Source organism: Gadus macrocephalus, chromosome 1 (genome assembly GCF_031168955.1).
Source record: "Gadus macrocephalus chromosome 1, ASM3116895v1".
NCBI lineage: Eukaryota > Metazoa > Chordata > Actinopteri > Gadiformes > Gadidae > Gadus > Gadus macrocephalus.
The window spans coordinates 24,633,518-24,659,575 of NC_082382.1; the positions used below are offsets into that span (position 1 = coordinate 24,633,518).

The following is a 26,058-nucleotide window of genomic DNA, read 5'->3' on the forward strand; positions in this document are numbered from 1 at the left end:
AACGACGTGGATTGATGTGAGCCGTTGAAAAAACGTGAGTCTAAAGAGCGATGTCAGAAAAACTTTAATAGCCTATCAACCCCTGAACTAGACGTCGTATCGACCTCCATGTCCAACGTCGGTTAGACTTCTGATGGACATCTAAATGTGTGCTGGGTTGCATCATTCTTATTTTTTTGTGGTTGATTAAAAAGTTGTAAAAACGTATTAATAATCATACAAAAGAATTAAGTATATTAGGAAATAAGGTCTAATTGTTTCTAGTCACACGGACACGCACACAAACACAAACATTTTCTGTGCGTGAAAAGAAAGTTTCAACAAAAAAAGAATCTTCGCATGTCCATGACATTCATACTGAAACTGAAACAATTCTGGGGTGCATGGTTTATGGAAACTCATAGATATGAGCGAAAGTATCTCGTGTCCATTAGGCCTACATAGGCTACGTAACCTACTAAGTTGTTTAGATGCAGTAGACTGCGCTAACTGCTGTCTCAATTTAAGGCGTAGGCCTATTCACACCTGCCTTGTTTGGTTCGAACCAAATAAAGAAATCGCTGGTACTTTTTGGGCTGGTGTGAATACAAACCATCGAACTCTGGTGCGGACCAAACAGGTAGGGCACATGGGCAATGTCCGATGATGGAGGTCTCAATCTCGGGATATTGTTTTCATCGCAAAATGTCCCGCTTTGTTTAAAAACAAATTAATCCCGGTTCACGTGTTTATATACTAAAACAATTAGGCTATTCACTTCAGGCTCCGTCGATAATTGTTAATTAGGCCTATCCTAAAAAAAAAACACGTTGCTGGAAAGTACATTTGAGAGACGATGCTTTATTCATCTTATGTTGACATAGTATTTTTCATGTTGGTGTAATGATGCTGTTTCACGCACAGTTTGTTAATATTATTTGAATGGTGATATTGTGTGTCGACCGTGGGCCAGGGGTGGACTGGGACAAAAATTCAGCCCTGGCATTTTTAGACCAGCCCACTACATTATCAACACTGGGGTGGGACGAGACGAACGGGAAGAACCCTGTATGTAGGCTAGGCCTACTTCATTAAAACTGCCTGCTGACAAGAAAGGTGTGAAACCCGAACAGGAAGTTAACAGACATCATGGGGTCGCTGCATCTCCAACCCCCATATCTAGGCCTATCTACAAAACCCTTGTTAAATATCACAGTTGATCCAGATTTTAGTCTGTGAATGTGAAAATCTTTTGGTGTAAGCCCAGCATTAGTTAAAACCAGACTCGGACAATAATAACAAAATATCCTGACGAATAATCTAAATAGAAACATATTACAGACAGTAGCAGCATTAGAGATGAAACTCATTTGTTTCAACTGTGACTCAGTCATGGAGCTCAATTTGAAAAAGAACCCTTTCCATTATGTCGCGTCATATCGCTCTTGTGGTTCTGCTTTTCCATTTTGAAAGAGCCGTGTTTTTTGCCTGCATCGTAGTTAAGGCACGTGCTGCTGCTGATGCCGAGACACAAAAACACAAGATAGACGTATACATTTGGTCAATAGAAAAATAATAATAAGCATAAATACATGAAACACTGAATAACTAATTAATGGAGCTATTGCTTATATGCTAGATTATAGTTTAGTTGATCGCTATCGTGTGTGTGCCAGGCAGACACACGGCAAACTGACGAATTAGAAATAGATTTATTTTACTGGGATCCACGCCGGCGAGAGACATCTACATTCCTATAGGCTGGCGGTCATTTACAGCCGAAACGCTACTAGCTAATTTGCATAGAGTTGAGCTGTTTTCAACTCTCATTTACAGCTTTACAGCTTTAAAGTTATCGCTCCTATCGCTTTATCGCTCGTGTCTAATAGAAAGTGAATGGGCGTTTATCGCTCAAAACGCTGCAGCTTTTGGCGTGAACGCACAGTAAGAGACTATTCTTCCATATCCCATAAGGCCACGTGGCTCCTGATCACGCTGAAAAAAACAAATTTATTCATTCATTGCACATTCATTCAGATTTCTTTCTGGTAAAATATCGCATTCATTAACTGCCTTTCTTTTATCTCTCCCCAGATATTTCAGAACGTCAACATGCATGGCAATGATGCAACCCAGTCGCCAAGAAAAAACGTCAGTGGTGTACGTTTCCATGAACACTGGATACGTAGCATTTCAACGTAAAAAATAGCGTGTTATACCTACAATATCCACGTGTGCCGCTGTGGAGGCGGGTTTCGGGGTTTGGGTTTCACGGCTTTCGCGGCAAATTGTTGACACGATTGTTTAGGGGGGGGGGTGGGAGACTGTTGATGACCGGGGAGGGGGGGGGGGGGGGAGAGACACGTTTGTTGAGGGGGGACGACGACACACGATTGTAGGGGGGGGGGACACGTTAGTTGAAGGGGGGGGGGGGGGGGGGGGGGGACACGTTTGTTGAGGGGGGGGGGAGACACGTTTGTAGGGGGGGGGGCGCGCTCGACAACGAGAGTTGGTTTTTATTGAACGCTCGACAACGAGAGTTGGTTTTTATTGAACGAGACTTCAACACGGAACAGCTGCGCGAAACGATGGTCACGTCACTCTCGGTGACGGTGTCGACAATAATGAACACGCGAACAATGTTAATAGAACAACACACAACCACATAACATCCCGAACCCATTAACCCCACTTAATCCTAACAACAAAACAAGTTAACAAAAGCCCCATTTGTCAACTGAGAACCCCAATTCCCAGAATCCCCCGCGGCTCCGGAACACGGCGTAGCTTATATTAATCTTTATTATCTGAATGGGAAATGCAATATTTTAGGACAGATACACCATTAAACGCGTTTCTAATGACATTTCTAGCGAGAAATGTACATTTTCCTTACATAATCTTCAGTCAGTGAATGTGTATGATCTTTATTAATCTTTATTATCTGAATGGGAAATGCAATATTTTAGGACCGATTCACCGTTAAACGTGTTTCTAATAACATTTCTAGCGAGAAATATACTTTTTAATTGCATAATCTTCAGTCAGTGATTGTGTCTGATCTTTAGTTTTATAGTTATTAGGAGTTGATCGGCTCGCTCGCATGTTTCAACGACGTCAGGTTGCTTTCGCTAAACTAGCAGCTCACGTGCTTCCTGCGTTTGTGTTATTAAACTGTTACTTTATGTAACTTTTAATGATATCATCTTGTTAGAAACACGTATATCTGAGAGCCAACCCAGTCGCCAAAATCATACCTACGTTGACAGTGTACGTTTCGTGAACACTGGATTACGTCGCATTTCAACATAAAATAGCGTGTTATACACACACACACACACACGCACGCACATGCACAGACACACACACACAAGCACACACACGCACGCACAGACACACAGACACAGACACAGACACACACACACACACACACACACACACACACGCACACACGCACACGGTGCATTTCGCTGCTAAAACAACAACAAAAAAATATTCCCTCAAATATTATTACTTTCAAAACGTTGGCCAAAATGGCCAATAATATCTTTTTTTTTTGGGATGCTTCTAGGACATTTTGGGTGGATTTTGAACGGTATGTGGGGGGCACGTTTTTTGCAGGACCTGGCAACCCTGCGCTGTTGCCCGAGATCTGGATCCACCCCGGCGTGGTGCCGTCTCCTTTTGACCTTTTGACCCCAGACTACTGGGGGAATAGCTGAATCAATTCATTAGTCAATCAGAAGCATGTAAATATCTTCCAGGCGATTGCAACGGTGCCACACATGAGCATATTCGAACATGTTTAATGGTAGTAATTAGCTGTCGAAATTGGAGGCCTTAATCAATACTGAGCAGCTATTGATTTGCTTCCCGATAAAGATTTGTCACAAATGACATGTTATTTAGCATCTACACGTTGAGCTGAGTCCAATGACACCAAGAACGACACTCTAGCTAATGGTAACATGTATTTTACATGGTACACCTAGGTCTAGGACATGATCTCGGTGTAGCAAGAGGCCGAGCTTGATCTCATTGGACTCAGCTTAACGTGTAGATGCTAATTAACATGTAATTTGTCAAAAATCTCCATCGGGAAGCAAATCTATAGCTGGTCATTATTGATAAAGGCCTCCAAAATCGACAGCTAATTACTACCCCGAAACATATTCAAATATGATCATGTGTGGCACTGTTGCAATCGTCTCGAAACGTTGATGTCAAAGGACACCTTGTTTGCTCTGTTGCACCACCGGGAAGATATTTTCATACTTCTAATGGATTGATTCATATTTTTAGGTTCTCGGAGTGAGACTTTAAGTGGCTGCAGCAAAAGTGTTGAGACGAAAGATGATATCAAGAGATTTATAGAATATTCCCATTCACATTATGATTCTTCGTCGTAACATCCGACCAAACATCCTTTACATTCACAGAGCGAAGATTATGAAAGTCCAGGCTCAGCAAGTGCTCCATCTCGTTGCACCTGCACCCAGCGGCTCGCTTGCAAGATTTTGGCCTGAAGTTCTTCCCAGACCAACACCCTAGCCATCCAACATGCATATCTGAGAATCAGGCCTCTCTTTAATAATGACAAAAAGTTATGAGAGAAATACACATTAACTTTTTGTTATCTCATAAGCGGCGTGGTGCCGGCTCCTTTTGACCTTTTGACCCCCGACTTCAAAAACGTGGCCACAGGCCAGCTGTGTCTACACATCTTTAGCCACAAATGTACACCTCCATCCCACAAAAAATGGGGACTAGAAACTAACCTCTGTCTTATGTACATTTACTGTACTGTTGGAGGTCACGCCCCTTTGCCGACCTTTTCAAGATAGCTAGGGATGCTAAAATGTTTACACACATTTCCCGGGGCCCCGTGTACGACATATCCCAGATTTGGAGTTCTAGCCCTTAGAGATAAAAAGGTTTTCCCAAATGGAGTGTCATTTGGACAAAGCCCCTCAGAAGTGTAGCCTGCAAGACCTAATGGTTCAGAATGTGGTGGAAAAACAGTTTTTGAGATAGGAAGGTCCTACCGCCCTGAAATTTTAATACCTTATTCTAGGGCCTAACTGGGACCTCCGCACCGAAACTTGGCCCGGTCGGACCCCGAGGGCAGGAAGGGGGGGCCCTTCCTGCCCGAGACTTGGCGCGGTCAGACCCCAAGGGCAGGCCCCCCCTTCCTGCCCTCGGGGTCCGACCGGGCCAAGTTTCGGTGCGGGGGTCCCAGTTAGGCCCTAGAATATGGTATTCAAATTTCAGGGCGGTAGGACCTTCCTATCTCAAAAACTTTTTTTCCACCACATTCTGAACCATTAGGCCTCGCAGGCAACACTTCTGAAGGGGCTTTGTCCAAATGACAGTCCATTTGGGAAAACTTTTTTTCTCTATGGGCTAGAACTACAAATCTTGCATATGTCGTTCTCGGGGCCCCGGGAAATGTGTGTCAACATTTTAGCATCCCTAGCTATCTCGAAAAGGCTGGAAAAGGGGCGTGACCTCCAACGGTACAGTCGATGTACATAAGACAGAGGTTAGTTTCTAGGCCCCATTTTTTGCGGGATGGAGGTGTACATTTGTGGCTTAATGTGTGTAGACACCGCTGGCCTGTGGCCACGTCTTTGAAGTCTGGGGTCAAAAGGTCAAAAGGAGCCGGCACCACGCCGCTTATGAGATAACAAAAAGTGAATCTGTATTTCTCTCATTACATTTTGTCATTATTGAAGAGAGGCCTGATTCTCAGATATGCATATTGGACTGTTAGGGTATAGGTCTGGGAAGAACTTCAGGCCAAAATCTTGCAAGCGAGCCGCTGGGTGCAGGTGCAACGAGATGGAGCACTTGCTGAGCCTGGACTTTCATAATCTTCGCTCTGTGAATGTAAAGGATGTTTGGTCGGATGTTACGACGAAGAATCATAATGTGAATGTGAATATTCTATAAATCTCTTGATATCATCTTTCGTCTCAACACTTCTGCTGCAGCCACTTAAAGTCTCACTCCGAGAACCTTAAAATATGAATCAATCCATTAGAAGTATGAAAATATCTTCCCGGTGGTGCAGCAGAGCAAACAAGGTGTCCTTTGACATCTACGTTTCGAGACGATTGCAACAGTGCCACACATGATCATATTTGAATATGTTTCGGGGTAGTAATTAGCTGTCGATTTTGGAGGCCTTTATCAATAATGACCAGCTATAGATTTGCTTCCCGATGGAGATTTTTGACAAATTACATGTTAATTAGCATCTACACGTTAAGCTGAGTCCAATGAGATCAAGCTCGGCCTCTTGCTACACCGACATCATGTCCTAGACCTAGGTGTACCATGTAAAATACATGTTACCATTAGCTAGAGTGTCGTTCTTGGTGTCATTGGACTCAGCTCAACGTGTAGATGCTAAATAACATGTCATTTGTGACAAATCTTTATCGGGATGCAAATCAATAGCTGCTCAGTATTGATTAAGGCCTCCAATTTCGACAGCTAATTACTACCATTAAACATGTTCGAATATGCTCATGTGTGGCACCGTTGCAATCGCCTGGAAGCGTAGATGTTGAAGGATACCTTGTTTGTCCTCTTACGCCACCGGAAAGATATTTACATGCTTCTGATTGACTAATGAATTGATTCAGCTATTCCCCCAGAAGTCTGGGGTCAAAAGGTCAAAAGGAGACGGCACCACGCCGGGGTGGATCCAGATCTCGGGCAACAGCGCAGGGTTGCCAGGTCCTGCAAAAAACGTGCCCCCCACATACCGTTCAAAATCCACCCAAAATGTCCTAGAAGCATCCCAAAAAAAATGATATTATTGGCCATTTTGGCCAACGTTTTGAAAGTAATAATATTTGAGGGAATATTTTTTTGTTGTGGTTTTAGCAGCGAAATGCACCGTGTGCGTGTGTGTGTGTGTGTGTGTGTGTGTGTGTGTGTGTGTGTGTGTGTGTGTGTGTGTGTGCTTGTGTGTGCTTGTGTGTGCTTGTGTGTGTGTGTGTGTGTGTGTGTGTGTGTGTGTGTGTGTGTGTGTGTGTGTGTGTGTGTGTGTGTGTGTGCATGTGCGTGCGTGTGTGTGCATGTGCGTGCGTGTGTGTGTGTGTATAACACGCTATTTTATGTTGAAATGCGACGTAATCCAGTGTTCACGAAACGTACACTGTCAACGTAGGTATGATTTTGGCGACTGGGTTGGCTCTCAGATATACGTGTTTCTAACAAGATGATATCATTAAAAGTTACATAAAGTAACAGTTTAATAACACAAACGCAGGAAGCACGTGAGCTGCTAGTTTAGCGAAAGCAACCTGACGTCGTTGAAACATGCGAGCGAGCCGATCAACTCCTAATAACTATAAAACTAAAGATCAGACACAATCACTGACTGAAGATTATGCAATTAAAAAGTATATTTCTCGCTAGAAATGTTATTAGAAACACGTTTAACGGTGAATCGGTCCTAAAATATTGCATTTCCCATTCAGATAATAAAGATTAATAAAGATCATACACATTCACTGACTGAAGATTATGTAAGGAAAATGTACATTTCTCGCTAGAAATGTCATTAGAAACGCGTTTAATGGTGTATCTGTCCTAAAATATTGCATTTCCCATTCAGATAATAAAGATTAATATAAGCTACGCCGTGTTCCGGAGCCGCGGGGGATTCTGGGAATTGGGGTTCTCAGTTGACAAATGGGGCTTTTGTTAACTTGTTTTGTTGTTAGGATTAAGTGGGGTTAATGGGTTCGGGATGTTATGTGGTTGTGTGTTGTTCTATTAACATTGTTCGTGTGTTCATTATTGTCGACACCGTCACCGAGAGTGACGTGACCATCGTTTCGCGCAGCTGTTCCGTGTTGAAGTCTCGTTCAATAAAAACCAACTCTCGTTGTCGAGCGTTCAATAAAAACCATCGTCGTCCCCCCTCAACAAACGTGTCTCTCCCCCCCCCCCCCCCCCTCCCCGGTCATCAACAGTCTCCCCCCCCCCCCCCCCCCCTAAACAATCGTGTCCACAATTTGCCGCGAAAGCCGTGAAACCCAAACCCCGAAACCCGCCTCCACAGCGGCACACGTGGATATTGTAGGTATAACACGCTATTTTTTACGTTGAAATGCTACGTATCCAGTGTTCATGGAAACGTACACCACTGACGTTTTTTCTTGGCGACTGGGTTGAATGATGATATGGCAGCCAAAATATAGCAAGTGTGGCCCATATAACTTTTAAATGAAAGCATGTCAAAACAATAAACCTTATTTTACATTAAATTAATTGCAAGCACACAACTTTTCTGCCCTCAAAAGGTTAACACAAATTGGAAAATGTTATTTTTCAATTTGGAATTTATTTTCAAGATATATATACTTTTATTTCATATTTATTCTATTGACAATGCTACTGCATCAGCAAATTGTCGCCCAGCAGAATACAGTACAGAGGAGGGCTGTTGTCCAACCCGTCCACCAGGTAAGAGGCAATATCCTGACTAATTAGCTGGTTTAAAAAAAATCTCATTTGGAATGTTGTTTTGTTTGTATTTTTGTTTTTCAACAGTCAATTGTTTTGGTTCCAACAGGAATGTATGTTAGTAGACATTGCACAGAATTCACAAGTACATCATGTGCATCTTGCACAGAAGGTACTTTCCAAGATGGCGACAATGGGCGTGAACAATGCTTTGCATGTAAACATTGTGATGCAGGTACATTTTCACTTTTGAACTTATTAGCTCAGTGATATGTCATTATCATTATCACCCATGTCATTTAAAACTCTTTCCCCCTTAAACAAGACCATGAATTCTGAGTACCAGGGAAGGAATGAGACACATGGGTTTAGATTAATGAGGGTAACAGGTGCCTAGATGCCCCTTGAAGGCACTGAATACTCCCCTTCTTTTCCTATCAAGTTATTCTTATCTAAGACTTCCTCAGACGACCTTCTCATTCTCTCAGGTTCTTCTGTAACTGTTGTGATTGACAGGTCTCGGTCTGAAGGTGAAGAAGTCGTGTTCATCAACATCAGATGCTGTGTGTGAGGTCCTGGATGGATTCTTCTGTAGTGACTCTAACAGAGGTGGATGTAGGGTCGCTCAGAGACACACGGTTTGCAGTCCTGGTCAATACATCGGTCAAAGAGGTCTGTGTTTTATATATACTGCACATCAACTTTTATTTATCTGCCTTTTTTATTTAACCTTTAATTTATTCAGGACGTATTGTTGAGGCATGATACTTATTTAACAAGAGAGACCTGAACTTTAAAGTATAGCTTTAAACACCTCCAGAATATATTCAGCCCTAGTGGGGGCCATCCAGCGTCTTAATATTTAATGTAACAGTCTGACTATGAGTAGACGGATAGAAACACCTTTGAAATACAATTCTCTGTTTTCTTCTTCCTTCTTGGAGCTTGCGCCAAACCATTTCGCCGAGGGTAGTTAATAATTACCCTCGCCATGTTTTACACAAATGTAATGATAACACCACATCTGAGAATGATCTTGTTTTAATAAAACATCTATATATTCCTACAGGAACAGCAGATAAAGACACAGAGTGCCTTCACTGTACTGATGGAACATTCTCAAATGGCACATCAACGTCTTGTCAGAATAGTAAGTTAGTGAAGTAAGTGTAAGTGAATATTATAGTTTATGTATGAATACAGAGTACATTAATGGGACTTTTAGCATCAGGCCTGGGCAATATAAAATATATGTATCGGTGTGGCTTAGTATTAGCAGTTGTTTATTTTTAGCAGTCATTGTGTTCCGTAGTTTACTTTTCCATTTAATCAGAAAAATTGTAATAAGAAAATGCAAAAGTATCATAAAAGCTTGACAATCAAACATGATTTTCTATTTTCATTTCATTCAAAGCGTCGTTCAGTCATTTCTAATAGACTGAACGGTTGGTCAGGTTGGTCACTGCCAACCTGATTGAATGAACGTCCGATGGGGCAGAGGTCCTTCCTCAGTCAAATTCAACCGCCTTCTTTCAAGGCAATCTTCAAGCGGGTCTGGTCAAACGTGTGTTCATGGGTAATGATAGTTCAAATATTTTATTTATTTTTTTTACTAGCATTAAACGTCTGACGCATGTTAGAACCCAAACCGCTTCGTTATGAAGCAGGCGATTTAGAGGGATTTTAACCTCTGCCCCATTTGACGTTCATTCACTCAGATGGTGACACTCCGTCTTAGCGGCGATTTATTTAATGTCCGAGTGAGGGTTAGGCTTCCTAGACACCTATAGTATAACGCTACGTTTTGTGTGAACATCCTTTGTTCACATGTTTTCAAACTGTATATGAACTTGGCAAACAGAAAAGTGTTAAAGATACAAGTTATCACATATATTAATGCAGTACCTTTTTTTTTTTTCTCTCCCCAGGTATTTCTGATGAATCTTGCAACTGAAGCCTACAAAAAAAATACTTGGTTGAACTGCAAAAACATGTTCTTCCAATTGATGTTTATCTGTTCAGATTATATTCCTAACATTGTCGCTGGTAACATGCCGAAGTGTTACATGGAACAACAGTACATTGTACGAGACCTTTGTTGCCCTAAATGCCCTCCTGGTAAGAGTCAAATATACAAACTGTTCAAATTGATAACAAATCTCCAACATATACATAATATTTACTGGCTAATAATCTACCACAGATACCATATATATACTGTCCAAGAATCGACAACATATTCAATATGTGCTTTCCAATAGGAAAGATGATTTCTGAGGATTGCAAAGAGCAAAGGATAACAACTTGCACAATTTGCCCCAATGGTACTTTCCAAGAAGGCCTTAATCATCAGAGGCAATGTGTATCTACCTGTACAAAGTGTGATGCAGGTACATTTCCCACCATGCAACCCCCATATGTACTGTTGATCAGGACGTTGTCTTGTTCATGTTTATATCAGAAGTTGTGTTGTTCATGTTTATATCAGAAGTTGTGTTGTTCATGTTTATATCAGAAGTTGTGTGGTTCATGTTTATATCAGAAGTTGTGTTGTTCATGTTTATATCAGAAGTTGTGTTGTTCATGTTTATATCAGAAGTTGTGTTGTTCATGTTTATATCAGAAGTTGTGTTGTTCATGTTTATATCAGAAGTTGTGTTGTTCATGTTTATATCAGAAGTTGTGTGGTTCATGTTTATATCAGAAGTTGTGTTGTTCATGTTTATATCAGAAGTTGTGTTGTTCATGTTTATATCAGAAGTTGTGTTGTTCAAGTTTATATCAGAAGTTGTGTTGTTCAAGTTTATATCAGAAGTTGTGTTGTTCATGTTTATATCAGAAGTTGTGTTGTTCATGTTTATATCAGAAGTTGTGTACTCTCAGGTGGTCTCAGGGTCCTCTGTAACTGTTGTGATTGACAGGTCTCGGCCTGAAGGTGAAGAAGTCGTGTTCATCAACATCAGATGCTGTGTGTGAGGTCCTGGATGGATTCTTCTGTAGTGACTCTAACAGAGGTGGATGTAGGGCCGCTCAGAGACACACGGTTTGCAGTCCTGGTCAATACATCGGTCAAAGAGGTTGGTGTCAAAACACATTACTGAATCCATTCAACTCTATAAGGGACCATCCAGCTTCTTACCATTTATTCCACGATAATCTACAACAGTTTGGCAATAACTCCATAGATAGAAACACCTTTAAATTACAATTCTCTATTTTCTTCATCCTTCTTGGAGCTTTCACCAAACAATTTTGGTGAAGGTAGTTGCAATATTGTACCTCGCCATGTTTTTCACAATGGTCATTTTCACACCAACTCAGAGAATGATCGTGTTCTAATAAAACATCTATATATTCCTACAGGAACAGCAGATGAAGACACAGAGTGCCTTCACTGTACTGATGGAACATTCTCAAATGGCACATCATCTTCTTGTCAGAACCACACAAAGTAAGTGAATATTATAGTTTATTTATAATGGGGCTTTTAGCATCAGGCCTGTGCAATATAAAATATGTGTATTGGTGTGGCTTAGTATTAGCAGTGGCTTATAATTAGCGGTTATTGTGTTTTGCAGTTTACTTTTCCATTGAATTGAACCTCCATTTAAGAAAAATAGTAATAAAATAAACGGCAAAAGTATCATAAAAGCTTGACAATCGAACATGATTTTCATTTTCATTTCTAATACGGGCAGATACAGGTCATTAGGATCAGGTAGGGGTCAGGCATCTAGCTCAAGAATATACCTGAAGGCCTACAGGAAGGTTGTGGACATTGGGGATCAAACCCAGTACCTTTGGACCAGGAGTCAAACCCCCAGTCTACTATCCTCCCCCCAGGATAGGATATACACTACACACCCTCAAACTAAACCTGTTGTCTGGTCCTTCTCATCTCAGATGTGAATCTGTGGGACTGAAACTGATGAAACCAGGAACTGATTCAACTGATTCTGAGTGTGGAGAACATGGTCCACACAGAGGACTAGAGAGAAGACATGTGACAGGAATAATATCAGGAGTCATACTGGTAATGGCTATAATGGCATTAATCATAGCCATTATTCACAGGAAGAATAAAAGAGGTAAGTGATACATTCAACTAATGTGTATCATGTTTACATTAAACTAACATTTATCATTTTACATGAAACTAACATGTATCATGTTTACATTAAACTAACATGTATCATGTTACATTAAACTAACATGTATCATGTTACATTAAACTAACATGTATCATGTTACATTAAACTAACATGTATCATGTTACATTAAACTAACATGTATCAAGTCCCATTAAACTAACATGTATCATGTTACATTAAACTAACATGTATCATGGTTTTGCTAAACGATAGTGACCGCTGTCCTGACATGTGACTGTGTTTATCACTATATAGAATCAACTCCGATATCAAAGGTATGTGTTATCACTGGGTTGACACAGAATACAACAATGTGTGTGAACTTATGAGTGATATTTATTACATGATGCACCTTGTAAATAATTTGATCATATTTGATTCAGATCGTGTGTGTGTGTGTGTGTGTGTGTGTGTGTGTGTGTGTGTGTGTGTGTGTGTGTGTGTGTGTGTGTGTGTGTGTGTGTGTGTGTGTGTGTGTGTGTTGAAATAAAATAAAATAGCTGTTCTGCTCCTATGTCTGGCTGTTGGCAACAGGTACGGTGAGCGAACCACCTCCTCCCAAACAGGACACAACTTTGAGGGGAAAAGCCAAAAAAGGCCTGTTTAATCCAGAACATAACAAAGTCTCTCAAAACACAAATAACGTAAAACCTGGGAGGCATCAACGGTCCCCTCCTTCGTGGGTGGAGTTCCGTCGCCCACGAGGACCGGTCTCTCCGTGGAGGAGCTCCAGGGCTGGGAGAGCCCCGAATGAGTGGAGAAGCGGGCTATTGAAGCTGCTTCTCCACCCGTTCCTCAGGTTCTTCCTCTTCTTAATTGGCAACGGCCGGGTTGCCGCACTGTGTAGGGTGGATATTTAGTCTGGTTGTTGTTGTGTCAAATGTTGTGTGTTTCTGGTTGTGTGTCTGGTTGTGTCCTCATCTCCACCTGAGAACAACCAGCTGCAGAGCTGCTCCACCCTTCAGCCTTCAGCCCAGATAGTGAAGATGTGATGGAGGAGGATGGAGGTGTTGAGAGTGAGGGAAATGAAGGTTACTCTAAGGGTGAGGAGAGGGAGGAGGAGAGGGAGGAGGGGAAGGGGGGAGAGGGAGAGCCCTGCAGAACAGCTTTGCCAGAGAAGCTTACTGGTCATCAGAGAGACACAATTGTTTGCGGAAGGTGCAGAAGGAACCGACATTACCAAAAGAGTGTTGCTGCATCTGGAGGCTGGCTGTATGTCCTGACTCTCTGATGCCTTCTCTTCCAGAAACGACACCACTAATGTCCACTGACGGTCCTGAACCAACCAGGGACCAACAAGAATGTACCATAACTATCCCTGAAACTATAGATGATCATCATGGTGACCAGAGACTGGATCCAGCTCCACCCTCAAGCCCCACAGATAATGGATCTGTCTCACTCCCAGTCCACCCTCCTCAGTCTGGTCCCCCCCCCCACCTCCTGGTCCAGCCTCCTCAGTCTGGGTCTCCCCTCCACCTTCCTGGCAGCCTACAGGTCATATGTTCGCTCAAAAATTCCCAAAGACAAGCGAGGGGTTAATAACTAGAGGTGTGAGGTGTGCTCTGTGAGGCGTCCTGGGGTATGATGGTAACGTCTGCTTGTGTCCACGCTCCCCCTTTCTTGGTCGACCACCGAGCTTTCTCCAGCCCCCTGAGTGTCTCTTCCTTCGTCGGCCTCCTGAACGGCTCCTCCTTCCTCTCCGGGCTCCAGGGCGGACCCGGACAGCATTCTGCTCCCCGGGTCAGCCTCCAGAGCGGCTCTGCACGTCCGTTGGTCTGAAGCACCCAGCGCCCGGGCGTTATGTGTCTTGATTTAAATGTATTTTACTCCTTGCAATGTTATGTATATAAAATATTAAACATAGAAGATTGAGACAGATATACTTCCACAGTTTTTAACCTACTGCTGAAAACCAGGAAGCGCGCTGTTTAGGTTGCAGTGGCTGAAGACACCCAAGACGAATATTGGTGCATCGGGCTTATTTTGTAATTGCTGGTTCACACAGTCCGTGTACACCTGCAAAAGGTGTAAAAAAAAAAAATACATGTAGAATGGCGTTACCCTGTCTTGTACATTTGGTTGTTCATTGTATAGTCAGAGAGAGGGATATTGTTTGGTTCTTTGGCAGACATTGGTGTGAGCACTCGTTCACTGCACACGTTGTCGGTCTTGCTGTCCATGTATCAGAAGTTCAGGCTTCACATTTACAAGTCCTACATCGTATTTGATTAAGTTATATTTATTTTGTATGTATTTGCCATAAATGTATTGGCCGCCAAACAGATAGGTGGCAGCAAGGCGCCCGATGGCGTTGCAGTTTCCTTTTATATTTACAAGAAGAGAAGACGGACCAATGATGACTGCGGGTGCGGAAGCACCAAATTCGAAAGGGTTGGCGCATGGGATATTTTCAAGTTTATGTTCTTCAAGTTGAGGTAAACTAAACTGTCCTTGAATCTAATGAGATATTCTAGTTCTGTCAGATTAAATTAGTTCGTTTATATTTCAATTGGGGATGTGCAGGTAAAACAACTGTTATTATGCCGTTAATTGAAAGGAAGGCTTCAGTATACGAAACAGGAAGAACATTGCAATGGCAAAAGTAATTGAGTGTTTAATAATTTCCCATTTAAATACTAAGATAGATCAAACATGATTTTTTTCATGGAGCATTACATTTAAAAGATGAGTGAAAAAATAAATATTGTGGCGAGCAGCGTGCGAATGACCTCGTGCCAAAGTGCAGCAGCAGAGGCGGTCCATGATTCCGGGTGCTGGGGTCATTGATAATCCTGCTGGCTCCACTGGCACACCATCTACTGTAGAAGTCCTGGAAGGAGGGAAGCTGGAATCCAGCGAAGAACCGGGCTGCGCCGCAGTGGGGAGGCCATGTGTGCGTATCTCACCCCATGGCCTGCTGTGCACTGCTTGGGGAATGACCGGACTGGAGCAAAGGTCCAAAAGTGGTTGCAACGGTTTATTAAGCAATGCATTTAAAGCTGGTTAAATAAGTGAATTAATAATGGATTTTGTTCACACAATTTTAAAAGGATATTTAATTAATCCCTTTCCTTGGTGGTTTTAATTCCCCAAGCAGCGTGCTGAGGGACCGAATTTTGTGTCTTGTAATCCTAACCTGATTAGGTTAGAACACATTGCTGGAAATTACGTTTGAGAGACGTTTTGTGTTTTGTTCATCGAATTTTGACATAGGCCTAGTATTTCTCATGTTGGTGTAATGATGTTGTTTCACACAGTTTCTTACTATTATTTTACCACACACGCGTGTGTGTGTGTGTGTGTGGGGGGGCTACTGTATTCAACTGCTAAACCTGGGCTCCCGTCCCATCCTTCCCTTGCTGCTCGCCACAATTTTTAATCTTACAAAACATCAAATGGGTGTTTCTGGTAAAGGTTGGGGGAAAGAGGTCGTATCCAATCGGTCGTTTTTGAGCATGACTTTGAATGAGTTAAACACTGGGTCAAGATCAATGCAACTCTGCTTGAGCATGGTCGAGAAATATAATAGATTGAGTCACCGAGCGGTGAGGGGACGACTCAGAACTCTATGCATTATGTTTAGTTCTGCATTGCGTGCCTTTAAAATTCGATTTGAGTTTTCCCGTTCAGTGGGTCTACCCGCGACTATTCTCCCCTATCCCATAAGGCCACTAGCTGGCTCCTGGTCACGCTGAAAACACAATGAATTCATTCAGATCAGAGCTATAGAGAGAGAGAGTTGCGACACTTCCATTGGACTCCGTTGTGGCGCCTACTTCCGGGGTATGGAGCCTCGCATAGTTCCAAACAACCATTTTACGGCGGAGGAGACCGTTCATTTCCATTGCTGGCCGCCGAGTAACTTCTGAGGTAAATTGATTAAATAGCTACCTCTTTTGAATTGTCAACTGTCTATATTGTATCAGAGGCCCTTTATGATGCATATACTGATCTTTATTTGTAAATGCACAGCGTAATTATATATATATTTATCTTGGTAGACGACCGATTGCTGGTTAGTTTGTTAGCTCGACTTCACCACCTGTGAAGGTATCTCCGGGGGTACATTAAATAGCTACCTCTTTTGAATTGTCAACTGTCTATATTGTATCAGGACCTTTTATGATGCATATACTGATATTTATTTGTATATGCACAGCGTAATTATATATATTTATATCTTGGTAGACGACCGATTGCCTGCTAGTTTGTTAGCTCGACTGCACAATGTGATGGTATCTACACCAACAATTACAAAGTTCAGTACTAGTGAATCTAACTTTTATTTAGTTAGTTATTTATGTTGGATTACTAGGATAATTTAGGTTGATTTAAGGACGGGTTTTATGATGCGATAGCTAGTAGAAATAACAGTGTTTGTTTAATTATATCCTGGAAAGGGTGATGTTCAGCACATGAAGCCCTACAGATGCCGCCGATTCAACAATGCTGATTATGATGGGCGGTCAATTTAACCTGTATGGCTTTTTCGTTTTAACTTCTTGTTGACTGAATTGTTTCTCTTTCTTAGTGCCAAATTGATTATCTTTCTTGGTGCCAAATTGATTCTTTTTTGTTTTGCAATAGCCCTCTCTGCTCTCCTTCTCATTAATTTTTCCTTTTCTAGTTGCCTTATTAGGTCCTCCACAGTCGCCCCATCAGTCCCTGGCAGTCTGGTCCCTGGAGCAGCTGGCCCTGGCAAAAGTTATTCCTTCACTGTTGACCCCTGACTGACTGGCCCTCGGCACACAAATCCCTGGATCACCTGCCCCTGGATCACCTGCCCCTGGATCACCTGCCCCTGGATCACCTGCCCCTGGATCACCTGCCCCTGGATCACCTGCCCCTGGCAATGTAACCTCTTGATTGCTCTCTCCGTCTCCTGTGATGTCCTTTTCAACGCTCTTGAAATCCACCTCAATTTCTCCCTCAATCTCTGTAACAATTACAAGGTAATGTTGCTGTTATATGTATTTTGCCTTTGCATTTGCAACTACTGTCATCTCCAATGTAATAAAATGAATTAAAGCAAAACATTTCTGTAATGTGAATTAAATCATCTGCCACAATCAGAAACCAATACAATTTATAAATGGATCTACCGGCAATTGTTAATTGGGTAGAAATGTGTCGATTATCTACATTGTGTGCAAATCCTCAGAGAATCCCTGCCTTCTGGTTGTTTTTTAAACTGAATGTACAAATATGAATTATGTAATCTCATTAGGAGTGTAGTCTATCCTTGAATTACATGAAATGGGGAATATTGTTAGCTGCATGGATCATACCGAAGTTTAATTTGGTGCAATATGTGTGGTCCGTTGCACTTGGTTCCGGAGGCACCCTCACAGAAGGGGGTTTCCTCTTCGGTTTAGGGCGATGGATGAAAACTGTTGGGCCTGCATCGGGCCTCAACTTCAACATCCTATCTACTTTTGTGGCTTTGAATCGGTCATTTTCAAAGTGTACCTGTAGGTAGGCTTGTAAGATCAGTTTCCATTGCACTTCAAATATAATTGGAAAGTCATAATTCTCTACACTTAGAATTATTATGCCCTTTGAAATGCTAGCAAGTGATCTGAACATTACGTTACATCGTTTTTGACTGTTGCTGACTGTCAATAAGTTTTGACGGCTGACCATTGCCATCCATTTCTCCCTGCGCTCTTGGTCCTTGGGGAAGCCGTACATGTGATAACCCTTCTCGGACCGATTGGGGCATCCAATTGCTGCACAGCCAACCATGGTATGACCATTTATCTATAAAATGTTAGTTGTAACCAATGAACCATGACACCATTGAAGATCACAGAGCGGGTAACAACTGTTCCTCAACCACTTATGCCCCGACTTTTGAGAATAGGTTAGAGGTCAGAGTTCATGACCAAACGAGGATCCTCCCTCCTAAACCCATTTTGAATTTGCTCAGGGCTATTCTAAGTATTGTAACGGCATAAAGTATAGTATATTTGCAACGTTATATGTTAATGGTTTGCCCTAAGTATATAGTGTTCCCTGCTGTGACCATTGTTGAATCTGTTTACACAATCGCAATCACTTGTTCTTGTCACACTAATTGTTTAATAAAAAAAATTACAATTTCATTCATCCAAGCGTAATGAGTTGTTATTCTTTAATATATTTGATACTTTGTGTGGCTTATATCTTTAAATGATCATGGTAGAACATCTTGAATACTTTGATTTCAACACAGATGTAAGGTAAAAGTTAAGGTTAGGCCAGTATGCTAACACGAACGTGAAGCTTTCCCTCCAAAACTTAAAAACGTATCTAAGTAATAGTACTTATAGATAGCTTTCAGTTGCCCCCCTACCGCTCTAAATGTAAAACTGACATTTACAAATATGCAATAATGCAATAACAGTCAGACAAATACTTGTATGTGATTTTTTCATACATATTTACCATTTAATATTGAAATCTCTGCTGTCGTCCCATAGAATAACATTGAAATCGCGGCGTGTTTGGAACTATTGAGGCTTACATGAACCACGTGACAACCACGTGACCACCCTGTCGGCGAGATCATAGTGTGTCGCAACTCTCTCTCTCTATAGCTCTGATTCAGATAGCACATTCATTCGGATTTCTTTTAAAATATTGCATTCATTAACTGCCTTTTTTTTGTATCTCTCCCCAGATATTTCAGAACGAACATGCATGGCAATGATGTGGCAGCCAAAATATAAAGTGTTGGACATATAACTTTTAAAGAAAAGCATGTGAAAACAATAAACCTTATTCTACAATAAATTAATTGCAGCCACATAACTTTGCTTCCCTCAAAATAACTTTTTGATGGTTTAGGTTCACACGAATTGGAAAATGTTTTCTTTCAATGTTGAATTAATTTTCAAGATATATTTACTTTTATTTATTTGTAATTTTATTGACAATGCTACTGCATCAGCAAATTGTCGCCCAGCAGAATACAGTACAGAAGAGGGCTGTTGTCCAACCTGTCCACCAGGTAAGAGACAATATCCTGACTAATTCGCTGGTTCAAAAAACTAATTTGGAATGTTATTTTGTTAGTATTTTTGTTTTTTCAACATAGTCAATTGTCTTGGTTCCGACAGGAATGTACGTTAGTAGACATTGCAATCAATCCAGGAGTACATCATGTGCATCTTGCAAGGAAGGTACTTTCCAAGATGGCGACAATGGGCGTGAACAATGCTTTTCATGTCAACATTGTGATGCAGGTACATTTTCACTTTTCAACTTATTAGCTCAGTGATATATACCCATATCATTTAAAACCCTTTCCCCCTTAAACAAGAGCATGAATACTGAGTAACAGGGAAGGAATGAGACACATGAGTTTAGATTAATGAGGGTAACAGATGCCTAGACGCCCCTTGAAGGCACTGAATACTCCCCTTCTTTTCCTATCAAGTTATTCTAATCTCAGACTTCCTCAGACGACTTTCACTTTCTCTCAGGTTCCTCTGTAACTGTTGTGATTGACAGGTCTCGGTCTGAAGGTGAAGAAGTCGTGTTCATCAACATCAGATGCTGTGTGTGAGGTCCTGGATGGATTCTTCTGTAGTGACTCTAACGGAGGTGGATGTAGGGCCGCTCAGAGACACACGGTTTGCAGTCCTGGTCAATACATCGGTCAAAGAGGTTGGTGTCAAAACTCATTACTGAATCCATTCAACTCTATAAGGGACCATCCAACTTCTTACCATTTAATGTATTAAAGTTATTCCATGATAATCTACAACAGTTGGGTAATGACTTCATAGACAGAAACACCTTTTGAATTACAATTCTCTATTTTCTTCTTCCTTCTTGGAGCTTTCACCAAACAATTTTGGTGAAGGTAGTTGCAATATTGTACCTCGCCATTTTCACACCAACTCAGAGAATGATCATGTTCTTATAAAACATCTATATATTCCTACAGGAACAGCAGATAAAGACACAGAGTGCCTTCACTGTACTGATGGAACATTCTCAAATGGCACATCATCGTCTTGTCAGAACCACATAAAGTAAGTGAATATCATACTTTATTTATCAATACAGAGTACATTAATGGCACATTTAGCATCAGTCCTGGGCAGTATACCATATGTGTATTGGTGTGGCTTATTATTAGCAGTGGCTTATTATTAGCAGTCATTGTGTTTTTGCAGTTTACTTTTCCATTGAATTTAATCTCCATCTAAGAAAAGTAGTAATAAAATAAACGTCAAAAGTATCAAAAGCTTGATAATCAAACATGATCTTCTATTTTCATTTCATCCAAAGTGTCCTTCAGTCATTTCTAATAGAGGTAGGTACAGGTCATTAGGATCAGGTAGGGGTCAGGCAGCTAGCTCAAGAACAAGAACATACCTGAAGGCCTACAGGAAGGTTGTGGACATTGGGGATCAAACCCAGTACCTTTGGACCAGGAGTCAAACCCCCAGTCTACTATCCTCCCCCCAGTATAGGATATACACTACACACCCTGAAACTAAACCTGTTGTCTGGTCCTTCTCATCTCAGATGTGAATCTGTGGGACTGAAACTGATGAAACCAGGAACTGATTCAACTGATTCTGAGTGTGGAGAACATGGTCCACACAGAGGACTAGAGAGAAGACATGTGGCAGGAATAATGCCAGGAGTCATACTGGTAATGGCTTTAATGGGATTAATCATAGCCATTATTCACAGGAAGGATAAAAAGAGGTAAGTGATACATTAAACTAACGTGTATCATGGTTACATTAAACTAACATGAGCCAAGACCACCGTCCAACAGGTAGTGGGTGGGGGTGTTGAAATAAAATACAATAGCTGTTCTGCGCCTGTGTCTGGCTGTGAAGGGTGGATATCTAGTCTGGTTTTTGTGTGTCAAATGTTGTGTGTTTCTGGTTGTGTGTCTGGTTGTGTCCTCATCTCCACCTGAGAACAACCAGCTGCAGAGCTGCTCCACCCTTCAGCCTTCAGCCCAGATAGTGAAGATGTGATGGAGGAGGATGGAGGTGTTGAGAGTGAGGGAAATGAAGGCTACTCTAAGGGTGAGGAGAGGGAGGAGGAGAGGGAGGAGGGGAAGGGGGGAGAGGGAGGAGGAGAGGACAGGAGGGGAGAGGGAGAGCACTGCAGAACAGCTTTGCCAGAGAAGCTTACTGGTCATCAGAGAGACACAATTGTTTGCGGAAGGTGCAGAAAGAACAGACATTACCAAAAGAGTGTTGCTGCATGTGGAGGCTGGCTGTATGTCCTGACTCTCTGATGCCTTCTCTTCCAGAAACGACACCACTAAACTATCGCTGAAACTATAGATGATCATCATGGTGACTAGAGTCTGGATCCAGCCCCACCCTCAAGCCCCACACAAGATGGATCTGTCTCACTCCCAGTCCACCCCCCTCAGTCTGGGTCCCCCCTCCCCCTCCCGGTCCCCCCCCCCTCAGCCTGGGTCCCCCCTCCCCCTCCCGGTCCCCCCCCCCTCAGTCTGGGTCCCCCCTCCCCCTCCCGGTCCACCCCCCTCAGTCTGGGTCCCCCCTCCCCCTCCCGGTCCCCCCCCCCTCAGTCTGGGTCCCCCCTCCCCCTCCCGGTCCCACCCCCTCAGTCTGGGTCCCCCCTCCCCCTCCCGGTCCCCCCCCCTCAGTCTGGGTCCCCCCTCCCCCTCCCGGTCCCCCCCCCTCAGTCTGGGTCCCCCCTCCCCCTCCCGGTCCCCCCCCCTCAGTCTGGGTCCCCCCTCCCCCTCCCGGTCCCCCCCCCTCAGTCTGGGTCCCCCCTCCCCCTCCCGGTCCCCCCCCCCTCAGCCTGGGTCCCCCCTCCCCCTCCCGGTCCCCCCCCCCTCAGCCTGGGTCCCCCCTCCCCCTCCCGGTCCACCCCCCTCAGTCTGGGTCCCCCCTCCCCCTCCCGGTCCAGCCTCAATGGATTAGTGCTGCATGCAGCGCTCAACTATGGTACTATTGTACCTACAAACTTTGGGACCTATCTCCTTCCTCAAATTTGCCCCTACAGACTCCATTCCAATGTTTTAATGTTTAGATTATCTTGGGGTCGCTTCTTTTCAGATTTTTTTAATATTTAATACTTTTTAAGATATTCTACTTTTAAAATACTATTTTTCATAATGGAAGTCAATCTCTGACACTTACTACTTCAGAATTTGCAACTTGGTCAATATTTTATCGATACATTTTTTTCAAAGGTTTAACAAATCAACACACTTGTATCTTCAATAATCTGAAAACAACATTTATGCCGCTTTTCCACTGCATGGTACCAGCTCGCATTTTTGGCGTTTCCACCGCGAAAACATGGTATCTGGTACCTGAAGTGGCTGCTTTTTCTAGTACCGCCTCGCTCTAGGTTCCAAGCGAGCTGAGCCGATGCTAAGAGGTGACGTCGGCAGACGGCCGGCCACTGATTGGCCAGAGAGTGTGACGAAGTCACGAGATTATCATAGATTACCTTTTATACTTTTTTCCAAACCAAAGTTTAAGTTCCATGTCGGCTTCGTTTTCCATTGGTCTCATTGATTTAGTTGAGGTTAGGGCGAGTGATGGGTCGTTTGCGACCGAATCAGTTTGAAGGAACGACTCTTTAACAAGAACGAACCGACTTGATTCCACGTTTCAGTTCTCTCTCGTTCGTCTCTATCGTTTGTTCTCCCAGACTCGAGTCCCACTCGCTGACTCTCTGTTCACTGTACGGTTAGCAGAGCGGTGAAGAGGGACTGGCCTCGGCAACCACATCCCGATTCCAAACATCAAGCGCTCTGATGTAAATTATTTTAGTCTATGCTATTTCTGATGACATGTTTCAAGCTAACAACAGTTATGAATTGTTTCTTCTCCACATAATAGACAACACCGTATAAGGTTTTATGAATTTGTAGATAAGTTGAAGAATACAAACATGGCCACTTTGCCATTTCCGCTAAAGCCAAGACAGACCAAAGGTTTACCTGGGTAGAACATGTAGGCGTGGCTTATTTACCACTCCGCCCACTCCCGATATAAACCGTTTGTCTGCTTACACCCACAGCGCTGAAAGTACGAGGCAAAACATTGTGCTTCCACCGAACCCACTGCACAATGGTACCAGAACCACATCGGTCCCAGACAGAAATCCAACAACCCCTCCAGGAAATTGCCGCGTCTGAGGACCCTCCTCCCACCAACGTTTCACCGACCCTGGTTTCCGAACTAGAGTCACCCCTTTAACACCATCAAAGCTGAGTATAACACGCATAACCAACAATGACTTGGAATCACTTTTTTGTACAGTGAATCACACAATTCACCATACCTAGAGATTGGCATGGTTCTTTACAGTTAGCCTAATAGCTGTTAGTTAGCCTAATGATTTCTCAATGCAAATCAAACCAGCTAATAGGCTAACTGAAATAAAACCATGCCCATCTCTAGGTATGATGAAGGGTATGTGATGATGTCGGGCTATTTTAATTCCAAAGGCTAAGGGAACTTAATCAGGATATATAGTATCCTGGATCCATGAAATAACTGGAACTGGAACCGGGAATTTAACATAGAGGTGTCTATACTTGCGCACCCTGTATTTTAATGGAGAACATCTATTTATATACAATACATTATTCATTCACAAAGCAATTTTTTTTTCCTTAAAGGTTGGATTTTTCCTCATTAGTTTAATTAAGGCATTAAGATCAATTTCCGAAAGATTAATTTGTATTCCTCTTTTTAGTCGACTTTATCATGGGTGTCTTAACTTATGCCTACCCCTGTATGTTCCCCAACCCTGATGCTGTGCCCTTTGTGTGATTACTCACAGGACAGTGACCTAGAGGACGACGTGGACGCGGTGGACACATCCACACAGACTCCCACTACAGCGGATCCCTCCTATCAGAGCCACGGAGTGAAGTCCGTGGAGCGCGGGGGGTTCACCTCTAGGGTGCGCTCAGTCGTGGTCATGGTGAAGCAAAGAGAACTCCACGGCCGTTTAGAGGAGGTGACCCAGCTACCAGGACGCCAGACACCAGTCAAAGAATCAATGTTTGCCAAAGGCCTCGCATTATTTCACATGAAGTTCTGTCATTGACATTTGCTGACCTATAGCAATTCATGTGCAGTTTGTTTACATCACGTTATGTGAGTCTTTCAGCCTCAAAGGGGGAATGATGTAAATTGTTTTAGTCTATGCTATTTATGACGACATGTTTCAAGGGTCAGACTACAAACATTTGCCATTTCCGCTAAAGCCATGAAATACCAAAGGTTTACCTGGGTAAATTAGAACATGTAAGCGTGGCTTATTTACCATTCCGCCCATTCCCAGTATAAACTGTTTGTTTACCTGTGTTCCAGAGATGCTTCATGAACCACCTCCAGAACGCAAGCTTGTTTACCTTGAGTCTCTGTTAGAATAAACCACGTGTTGAACATTAACCACTCTCCGAGTCATACCTAGCCCGAGACGACCATACCACAAAGGATCTAATTTGTTTTTCAGCACCTCCCACATTTATACTGAAACCGAGACTTAACAAATCTGGTGTGTGGTTGAGTGAAACTAGCTCGTGTCCATTACATTATGGATTTTAACTTGACGTGAAACTGCGCAAAGTGGACCTGAACAACAGATAAAGGATGACATGAAAAATAAATATTGCGAAAGACATACTCAATATGAAGTCAGGTAAGGTGGATTTATCTTCAGAAGCTCAGTTACTAAGTGAATTTTACATTGTTGCCGACATTCGGTGGTACCAGAATAATATCATTAGGCCTACGTTAATACAAAATGTACATTTCACATATTGCACATGTTTTTCTGTGTAGTCCCTTAATGTTAATCAATGAATGAAAGAAAAATGTTTTAATGTATTTATGAACTTATAAATACCATAAATGATTGCACTTCCATTTTATTTTCATATAATCAATAGCCTAACTTCTACACGACCATTTATCCGTGTGACTTATTTCCATTTGCAAAGCATTGTAGTAGGCCTACAGAAAAACCTTGCTGTTGGGATGGATGAAAAGCAGAGAGTAGGCTTTTCAATGACCTAACGATAAGCCTAAAATAATCAAATCATTAGGATAATAGAAGCATGTCCATGCATCCAGAACATTAATGACTACGTTAAATAAGCATAAAGCTGTCTATTTTATATATGTGCCTATTCCTGGCAGCTTCCAGCAGTTATTTGTTCACATGGAATTGCCTGTAAATCTGTGTGGACACTCTTGCAATATTTTCACAAATCTGCAGTTCATCATAGAGATGAACTGAGGTCATCATAGAGATCCAGTTCTTATCAAACATCCGTGTGATTAGACACATGATGCCTCCCGGTTCCCCCGGTCAGATGTCTATGGGAAATAACCTGGTTATTTTGAGGAAGAAGTGAAACTGCGTCACATTTTGAACTACAGTCTTTTTCCATCTAGTTTCGACTGGGCTTTCGGATTGTCGT

General features: G+C 42.5%; 2 protein-coding genes and 2 long non-coding RNA genes across 17 annotated transcripts in view; 2 read left to right on the forward strand and 2 right to left on the reverse strand.

Annotated features, from left to right (window-relative positions):
- The window catches only part of LOC132459305 (tumor necrosis factor receptor superfamily member 16-like), a 99,768-nt gene extending 80,320 nt beyond the window's left edge, over positions 1-19,448 (forward strand). For 11 of the 14 annotated variants that reach the window (XR_009526195.1, XR_009526194.1, XR_009526208.1 and 8 more), the window contains 6 exons: positions 8,980-9,135; positions 9,533-9,626; positions 12,367-12,551; positions 13,861-14,080; positions 14,133-15,052; positions 19,279-19,448. The gene's annotated coding sequence lies outside the window, so the exon portion shown is untranslated. Of the gene's footprint in view, positions 1-8,275; positions 8,464-8,572; positions 8,699-8,979; positions 9,136-9,532; positions 9,627-11,384; positions 11,541-11,826; positions 11,915-12,366; positions 12,552-13,860; positions 14,081-14,132; positions 15,053-19,278 lie in introns of those variants that run through there. The other 3 variants (XR_009526204.1, XR_009526207.1, XR_009526203.1) reach the window with 3 other exon arrangements.
- Positions 10,371-25,022, forward strand: LOC132459412 (tumor necrosis factor receptor superfamily member 14-like). Its single transcript, XM_060053922.1, has 6 exons — positions 10,371-10,581; positions 10,725-10,853; positions 20,112-20,267; positions 20,551-20,638; positions 21,138-21,323; positions 23,640-25,022. The coding sequence occupies exons 1-6, from the start codon at positions 10,401-10,403 to the stop codon at positions 23,755-23,757; spliced, it is 858 nt and encodes a 285-aa protein (XP_059909905.1). The 5' UTR covers positions 10,371-10,400; the 3' UTR covers positions 23,758-25,022.
- LOC132459440 (uncharacterized) lies at positions 14,525-19,345 on the reverse strand. Its single transcript, XR_009526243.1, has 3 exons — positions 19,214-19,345; positions 15,347-16,340; positions 14,525-14,633 (listed from the first exon to the last, which is right to left on the reverse strand). It is a non-coding gene; the product is annotated as an uncharacterized LOC132459440 (long non-coding RNA).
- On the reverse strand, positions 17,210-18,298 carry LOC132459451 (uncharacterized). The gene is made up of 2 exons (XR_009526246.1): positions 17,428-18,298; positions 17,210-17,382 (listed from the first exon to the last, which is right to left on the reverse strand). It is a non-coding gene; the product is annotated as an uncharacterized LOC132459451 (long non-coding RNA).
- Positions 25,023-26,058: the final 1,036 nt, after the last annotated feature.

Coding starts and splice junctions, on each gene's coding strand:
- LOC132459412 (XM_060053922.1), top strand. CDS start 10,401: ATGAATCTTGCAACTGAAGCCTACAAAAAAAATACTTGGTTGAACTGC. Junction 20,268..20,550: donor TCAATACATCGGTCAAAGAG/GTTGGTGTCAAA, acceptor ATATTCCTACAG/GAACAGCAGATAAAGACACA. Junction 21,324..23,639: donor CACAGGAAGGATAAAAAGAG/GTAAGTGATACA, acceptor TTACACCCACAG/CGCTGAAAGTACGAGGCAAA.